This window comes from Castanea sativa, chromosome 5 (assembly GCF_040712315.1).
Source record: "Castanea sativa cultivar Marrone di Chiusa Pesio chromosome 5, ASM4071231v1".
Classification (NCBI taxonomy): Eukaryota; Viridiplantae; Streptophyta; class Magnoliopsida; order Fagales; family Fagaceae; genus Castanea; species Castanea sativa.
In genome coordinates this window covers 80,938,484-80,947,384 of record NC_134017.1, presented here as the reverse complement: position 1 = coordinate 80,947,384, position 8,901 = coordinate 80,938,484, and the positions used below count along the sequence as shown (strand labels likewise).

Sequence of the window (8,901 nt, the reverse complement as noted above, 5' to 3'; positions counted from 1 at the left end):
GGAGAACAGAAAAAGGTGATGGTTTTGTACATCTCGGTTCTCATGTAAAGTAATATGGAGACAAAAAACTAAGTAATGAATGCCTCTACTCTTACATGGGTACAAATCCTGCAAATGATAATGATACTTCTGTTGAATATGCTTCTTCACCTTCAGCATCAACTCTGAGGGTTGTTAACCAACGTGACGCGAATCTCCTTCATTTCTGGCACAAGGTTTTTTTTTTTCTCTTCCAATCATTAGTCACTGTTAATTTCTCATAGGTTCTTTAAGTTATGTCTTTTTTTTTTAAACAAAAGCAAGAATCACATGTCCTTGACGTTTATAGAAGTCAATTTCAAATTTTTTTTTTCTTGTTGTCAATACCATAAAGCCCCTGAAGGCTCTCATGAAAAGCTTGAAGCTCAAAAGCAACTACATGATGAGATTTCTTTAAGGAAGCATGTGGACTACAGTATCAATCATATTGGAGAGCTTTTGTTTGGAAATGGTAGTAGCTCAAAATTGATGGAGGCTGTTCGGCCAAGTGGGCAACCTATTGTGGATGATTGGGATTGTTTTAAGATGCTTGTAGGTCTTTATTTCCTACTTTCATGTGTGGATAAATTGCTTGCCTCATGATTTGATGTTAATGTTTTACTGTTTTCATGCTACAGGTAAGTACATATGAGAAATATTGTGGATCATTATCCAAATATGGGACGCAATACTTGCGAGCAATTGCTAACATGTGCAATGCTGGAGTTACCATGGAGCAAATGGTTACAGCATCAACTCAAACATGTTCTTAAGATACCTCCTACTTATTAGCATTTCTACCAAAAATAGAATAAATGGATCCTCCAGCATATATATGCGTAAGAAATTTAGCAAGTTATTGGCATGTATGTGTCTTTATCCTGTGGTTTTATGCATTTGGTATATGACATTTGAATCCACAAGTATTGAAGATAGTGAACATAATAAGTCAGCCTAAAAGCCTAATTTGTGCCGTATCATTTTAAGACAAGAATTGAACCTCTAAATAATCGTTATTAAACATACATAATGTTGCATTAGTGAATAAACTAAGATAATAAACAAATACCAAGACCAGAAAAAGAATTATTTTCCCCTTTCCCACCCCAACTAGCTTGGTCTTTAGTAAAAAAAGCGTAAAAGAGAACTAACAAAATAGAAATGACATACAAATAAAGTTGAGAGAAAAAAAGGATCAATAGTGGTACATAGTTGAGTTTAAAAGGCTATAGTACAAACTTCAAACACGTATGTACCTTCATCTCACTTGCAAGCTATAACAAATAAATACATGGTCATAGAAAATATGTTAAGCACCAATATCCATAATGATAATGTGTAATAATGTTCTTAGTGCTCAACTAGTCAACCTTTAGAGCCACCCACCCTGTTGTGCCTTTAGGCCATATACAAAATTACAAAACCAATCCAAGGAGGGAGGGTTGACCTTGTAATTCTTACCTTGTTAAGTCAAAAATTGTGTAAGAACTGCAATTTCGACGACTTCCACAAATTAAATAGTATCTCTAGTCATATTATGATCATCTACGCCGTCTCCTCTTGAAAATCCCAGCATCTTTTCAAGCATTTCTTACCTTACTTAATTGAAGGTGTCTCAAGCTCCTAGATCTTTGAGACCCACCCTTAACATGAACAGATACTTCCCTAGTCTTCAACCTTACGTGATGGTGATTGTGACTGTGGCTACTATGCCTAGTTGAAGGGTAGAGAGATCCCCGAAGTCGATCTTTTCTTCTCTTTCTAACTGACTTTCGCTTTCTACTGACTTTTAGATGATGATAGTTATCTGAAAAATCACTTTCATCACTTGAACTGTATCCTAATTCAACATCTTGAAAACGGCCTGCACCGGCGGTTTACCCTCTTGGTATTCTTTAACTTATGCCACAAGAAACAGGTAATGTCTTCTAAAGCAAACCAGTATGTCTCACATGCTGCCCAACACATCTTACAAAGGCTTCTTCCTATGCATTGGCAGATCCCCAACTTGAACAATAAGTAAAAGAACAATAACACTGATGCAGTGCAAAATATAAACAAAATCAGTCATTCCTTATCTTCTGCAATTTAGTGCCTAAGCAGTCATTTCTAATTTGTAAAATTTTTATGTAATGAATCTGATGGAGAATTTCAGAAAGGATTCATCTTTATTTTTTTTTAAAATACATGAAAGAGCTAGCACAATGTGCTTCAAGTAGCTTATTTGGCATGAGCAGAAAACATTGATGTGGATAACTTCCATACAACAAAAGGTAAAAAAAGCATGTATTAGTCTATTACTTCTGGTACAGTAAACAGATACAAAACTAGTTCCACTGTTCTTTATATGATTAAAAGTTAAAAGTGAATAGCAGGATCATAAAGAGAGTGCTATCTTTAATTTATGAATGTGTGAGTGCATAAATGCAGATATAGACCACATGTGGGGACATAAGAATAAACATTGTAATATGTTTCCCTTGGCTTCTTCTAAAAAATAGATTATCAACAAAAAAAAAAAAAAAAAAACTTCTAAATTCAGACAAAAAAAATTAGCAACCGTGAGAGAAATTGTCTAGTACAACCCCATCAAGTAGTTGAACTGTGTACATCAAAGAAAAGGAAAGGTGGACTCTAAATTCCATCAGCTCATATGATGTTTGCAAGGCTAATCATTCGCAACTCATGGGAAAGAGAGAAAAAAAACGAGAAAACTCGGGAAAGAGGAATTACTTATGTAGCAAAGGACCAAGATCATTAATAGTTTCACCAGATCGGAGACACATAAATGCTTAATGAAAAATACTACATCCCATGGTCCTGAACAAACTCCCCCGCAGATCAAAGTCAAAACAGATGAAACCATGAACATCCATAACTATGAACATGCATGCATGATGGAGTTACATCATCCACACTTGCAGTGGGTGAAACATGAGGACCCAAAACATATCTGAGGGGACAAAAGTTTTTGCTCATACATCTTAGCCATATTTAAAACAACCATTAAAGGGTTTTCTTGACCTGAAGAAGTTCAACAGAACCAATACCCCAAAGTATCCTTTTGTCTCCTCCTCAGGGTCAATGATAATTGTCCAATTATGAATCAACTGATTGCTTGTGGAATTAAATGGCCTTCAGTTCAAATATTTATTTGAATCCCACTTTTAAGAGACAAAAACAAAATTTTCTACTCTTTGACAATAAATAGTCACATTTGTTCACTTAATGTGATTCTCAGCCAGAAGTCTATGAAGTATTTTTTTCTGCCAAGACTGTCTCAGAGTAACGTGACACCATTTTCTTTTAGATTCAAGCACAAAATGACATCTGCTAGACCACAGAATTATAAAGTAAAAAAAATCCTTAAATTTTTTGGCAGACCATACGGTGGCTGTCAGAACTAAAATTGGTAGGTTACTCAAATCAGAAAAAACCCGTGCAGTGACTGCTTTCAATTGGGGGAAAAAGATGTGAAAAGAAAGCTTGCATGATTTTAGTTCAATGAGACAGAGAATTGGCTAAAGATCAGTTCTGTGGCTGCTTGCAGATAATTAAACTATGGATAATAACTTATCCTCAAAAAGACAGAGAGGGAGGGATAGAGGAACTATATATGCGGCTATCCATTCAATACATAATTGATTTCTATTTTCAGTTTTCACAAATAATTAGCTCAGAATGAAGATGGTTGCACCAGAGCTTGCAGCATTACATCAGTAATCAATTGTGCCAATCAAGAATGAACACAAAGGGAAAATGCATATAGAATGGAATTGAAACCAATCTTAATGTCTACTGAACTTCTTTCAACTTTACAACTTAGTTGATTGATTGTAGCAGAAGTGCAGCAGCCAATGCTAGCAACAAGACAGGTATAAGACACGAAACTTAATAAGCATGAAAGTATTCTTACTCGTATGATGTGCCAAAGATAGTCTTAATTGGAGCTGCAAAAGCAGTTCCAATAACACCTCCTATGCCATTTGCAGCTTTACTGATGACTCCCCCCATTTTGAAAGAAGTCCACAGTCATCCTTTTATTCCAAAAGCTCATATTAATTGATACTACCTCCATAGGACCATAAATGGAAGAAAAAAAAAGTTAGAAAGTGAGAAATTTAAAGGGTTATAAACAGTACCCAATATTCCCTATGCTTCTAAGTTCAATTGTATTATATATATATATATATATATATATATATATATATATATTTGAAGGGGATAAAAATAGGAGATGGATCTTTCCTACGGACTTAAAGGGATGGAGAAGAAGAAGACAGATTGACATCGTAGGAAATGCGAATAGGACAGTGTAGGTTATTGAGTATCCGTCATATATGGATTGGTTATGAATTTTTGGTTGTATGTCACCCGATATGTTTGAGTCGACTTTTGCTTTATCTCCACGCAAGCGTGTATACTTGAAATTCTTGCATTACACGTTTGTCCATAATAAGAAGACTCCTATATGGAAAAGAGTTCAAGAAGTAAGTTGTATCCTAAAAGGAAAGGCAATTCTATGCCAATATAAATACCCCAGAAACCCTAAACATCAAGGTACGCGCAATTGACTCAACTCTGGCACTCTAGGGTTGTAAAGAAATTCTAACTTGACCTTCGGAGGGTTTTTGGCCGGCACCACACTGGTGCTCTCTTTTAGGTCTTTTTGTTTTCTCTTTGCAGGTGTTGTCTCGAATTGGAGAGTGCTTGCGGCTTACTGGTGATTTTTTCGACTTAATCAGTTGGCGCTGTCTGTGGGAAATCGAGAGCGTAGAGAAGATTATTTATCCTTTGCTCTATTCCTAAGACAAAAAGTTGCATGGTACTCACCAAATCAATGGCAACAACCAACAATCAAGGTGAAGAACAACACGCCACAGCACTAGAAAGGCAAGTCCAAACGCTCGTGGCGGCGGTTGAGCGCCTTACTAAGCAGAATCATGATTTAGAAGAGCAACTACGACAAATGAACGCACACCAAAGTGCACCAGAGGAAGACCAGGAAGGCGCTAGTCTGGAGGGGAGGAACGCGGTAGGGTCTGAGGGTAGCAATGCCCCGACTAGACCAGAGCGGCAGGAGACCAACCCGCCGTCTGTCTCGGACACCTTACCGCCTCACATCGCAGCCGAGATGCAGCAGATGAGGGAATGTATGAACGTGATGATGAGCGCCCTGAGGGGACGAATATCTAGCGACCTGGACGACCTAGTCCATAAAACATATTCGTCCTTCACAACGCTCGTGACTTCATGTCCCCTTCCTCCAAAGTTTCGCATGCCACACATCGAGAACTATGACGGGTCCAAGGACCCTTTGGATCACTTGGAATCTTTCAAGACCCTGATGCACCTTCAGGGTGTGCCGGACGAAATCATGTGCAGGGCTTTCCTCACCATGTTGAAAGGACTTGCAAGGGACTGGTACAGTAGGCTGGCACCTAACTCCATCAGCACTTTTAAAGAATTAGGCGCACAATTTGTATCACACTTTATCGGGAGTCACCGGCATAAGAAATCTACAGCGTGTCTGTTGAACATCAGGCAACGGGAAGGCGAGACCTTAAGATCGTATATCGACCGATTCAACCGAGAATCCCTCGAGATAGACGAGGCTGATGACAAGATACTTGTGGCAGCGTTTAAGAACGGGCTACAGAAGGGTAAATTCTTGTTTTCTTTATACAAGAATGACCCAAAGACTATGTCCGACGTATTTTACAAGACAACGAAGTATATGAACGCCGAGGATGCCTTGCTGGCACGAGAAGATAAACCCAGAAAAAGGGAAAGGCAGGAGGATACGCCACCGGACAAGGGGCAAAAAGTGGCAAGAATCAGGGAACGACGGGAGGATCGACGACCCAAGCCGCCCACAGGAAGGTTTGCGAACTTCACCCCACTCACTGTCCCGATTGACCAAGTGTTGATACAGATTAAAGATGAAGGGACTTTGACGTTCCCTGGCAAGCTGAAGGGAGATCCGAATAAAAGGCCAAGAGACAGGTATTGCCGCTTTCATGGCGATCATGGTCATGATACGGCAGACTGTTATGATTTGAAGCAGCAAATTGAAGCCCTCATTAGGCAAGGTAGGTTGCAGAGGTTCGTCAGGAAGGAGAGAACGGATCAAAACCAGGAACAAAATCCCCGATGGGAAAATGAACGTCCCAGACCACCGGTAGCAAACATACGAATGATAATAGGGGGCACTATTTTAGCAGGGTCGTCCAAAAAGGCCAGAAAGACCTATTTACGAACGGTGCAAAGCATCCAGTCGACAGGATCCTTACTAGAAGGAACACGACGGGACAGCTCCAGCATCGAGTTTTCGAAAGAAGAGGCCCGGCGCCTTCACCACCCACATGACAACGCGCTCGTGGTCAGCATACAGGCAGGGGACTACAACATCCACCGAGTTTTGGTGGACAATGAAAGTTCAGCAGATATCCTTTATTACCTCGCGTTCCAGCAAATGGGGATTGCGAGAGAACAACTGACCCCAATAAGTGAGCCTTTTGTTGGCTTCGGGGGAACAAGGGTCTATCCTTTAGGTGCCGTCACGTTGGCGGTGATGGTGGGAGATTACCCACAACAAATAACCAAGGATGTTTCTTTTCTCGTGGTTAATTGCTCCTTGGCATACAATGCCATACTTGGACGACCCACACTCAATGCCTGGAAGGCTGTCACCTCTACCTACCATTTGATGATCAAGTTTCCCACCGAATACGGAGTTGGAGAACTGCGGGGAAATCAGGTGGCTACGCGGGCATGTTACGTTGCCATGATGGAAATGGATGACCACCAACAGGCAATGAACATCGAGGAACAGAGAACAGTAGCAGAACCGGTGGAAGAGTTGAAGGAAGTACGATTGGACGATTCTAGGCTCAACCGAACCACCAGAATCGGCACCCTAGTCGACCAAACGGTCCGGCAAGCAATCGCATTATTCCTCAAAGAAAACCAAGATGTTTTTGCATGGAGCCACGAGGACATGCCAGGTATAGATCCAACAATCATAGTTCACAAATTGAACGTGTCACCCTCTTTCTCTCCAGTTCGACAGAAAAAGCACGTGTTTGCCCCCGAACAGGATCAAGCCATAGCAGAAGAAGTACAGAAGCTACGGGAAGCAGACTCCATACGGGAGGTATACTACCCTGATTGGCTGGCAAATGTAGTAATGGTCAAGAAATCAAGCGGAAAGTGGAGAATGTGTGTAGACTTCACGGATCTAAATAGAGCATGCCCTAAAGATAGTTACCCGCTCCCACGCATTGACACCTTGGTAGACTCCACCGCAACACATAAACTTTTGAGTTTCATGGACGCCTTCTCTGGGTATAATCAAATTAAATTGGATGAGGCTGATCAGGAAAAAACCTCATTTGTCACAAGCCAGGGGCTTTTTTGCTACAAGGTAATGTTGTTCGGGCTCAAGAACGCAAGAGCCACGTATCAGAGATTGATGAATAAAATGTTCGCGCACCAAATTGGCAGAAACGTGCAGGTTTATGTAGACGATATGTTGGTAAAAAGCACAAAGGTGTCTGATCATCTGAAGGACCTCCAGGAGGCTTTCAACACTCTTTGGACGTACAAAATGAAGCTGAATCCAAGCAAATGCATGTTCGGAGTCACCGCGAAAAAATTCTTAGGATTCATGGTGTCCCAAAGGGGCATTGAAGTCAACCCAGAGAAAGTAAAGGCGATTATGGAACTATCTCCCCTAAGGACGGTAAGGGAAGTGCAAAGCTTGACTGGGAAGATAGCAGCCTTAAACAGGTTCGTATCAAGAGCGACGGACAAATGTCTCCCCTTCTTTAGAACACTAAGGAGATCTTTCGAATGGACAGACGAATGACAAAAGGCATTTGAAGAGTTGAAGGCATATCTCTCTGCCCCGCCATGGCTTAGCCCATCTACGCTGGGGGAGGAATTGTTCCTGTACCTTGCCGTCTCATCAGCAGCGGTTAGTGCAGCTCTCATCAGAGAAAAAGGGAAGATACAAAAGCTCGTGTACTTTATCAGCCGAGCACTAAGAGGAGCAGAAGAAAGATACCTACGGATGGAAAAACTCGCTTTTGCTCTTGTGACTGCAGCTTGAAAGCTCAAGCCCTATTTTCAAGCACATACCATAAATGTCTTGACGGATCAGCCCTTGCGGAGAGCAGTGAGCAATCCTGAAACTGCTAGACGGATGGCTCTATGGGCAATCGAGCTGAGTGAGTACGATATCCAATACCAGCCACGAACGGCTGTGAAAGGACAGATACTGGCAGACTTCATTGCGGAATTCACTACCGCTGAGGAGTAGGGGGCAGAAGAGATGCCCATATGGAGAATTCACACAGATGGATCTTCCAATAAACACACTGGGGGTGTCGAGGTCGTACTACACACCCCGGAGGGAGATAAGATTGAATGCATGATCCGTCTGAACTTCGCCACTACTAACAACGAAGCGGAGTACGGGGCCCTGGTTGCGGGACTGGAGCTCGCAATAGCGGCTGGGGCTAGGAAGGCGGTCGTCTACTCCGATTCTCAAATTGTAGCCAGTCAAGTTAATGGGAGCTATGATTGTAGGAATGAACGGATGAGAAGGTACCTCGGGGAGGTGAAGGATCGAACGAATGACCTCCAATTCACGATAGTTCAGATCCCAAGAGAAGAGAACCAAGAGGCAAATCGACTCGCAAAGGCTGCTTCAGCCGAACCTATGATCGCCCCAGAACAAGTATTGTCATTCGTCCAACTTTCATCACTATTAGATGACATCAGAATGCAGGAAGTAAGCGCTAAGAACGATTGGACGGTTCCAATTATGGCGTACCTCAAAGACGGCAAGCTGCCAGATAGCAAAGAAGACGCAAGGAA

At 41.6% G+C, this 8,901-nt stretch overlaps 2 protein-coding genes across 2 annotated transcripts; one reads left to right on the top strand and one right to left on the bottom strand.

Annotated features, from left to right (window-relative positions):
* Positions 1 to 95: 95 nt before the first annotated feature.
* LOC142635922 (vacuolar-processing enzyme-like) lies at positions 96 to 791 on the top strand. The gene is made up of 3 exons (XM_075809969.1): positions 96 to 215; positions 397 to 570; positions 657 to 791. Exons 1-3 carry the CDS (start codon positions 96 to 98, stop codon positions 789 to 791), a joined length of 429 nt encoding a protein of 142 aa, XP_075666084.1.
* Positions 792 to 1,505: 714 nt separating this feature from the next.
* Positions 1,506 to 4,032, bottom strand: LOC142635921 (uncharacterized). The gene is made up of 5 exons (XM_075809968.1): positions 3,935 to 4,032; positions 3,069 to 3,153; positions 2,752 to 2,896; positions 1,935 to 2,054; positions 1,506 to 1,825 (listed from the first exon to the last, which is right to left on the bottom strand). The coding sequence occupies exons 1-5, from the start codon at positions 4,030 to 4,032 to the stop codon at positions 1,599 to 1,601; spliced, it is 675 nt and encodes a 224-aa protein (XP_075666083.1). The 3' UTR covers positions 1,506 to 1,598.
* Between the last annotated feature and the right edge of the window lie 4,869 nt (positions 4,033 to 8,901).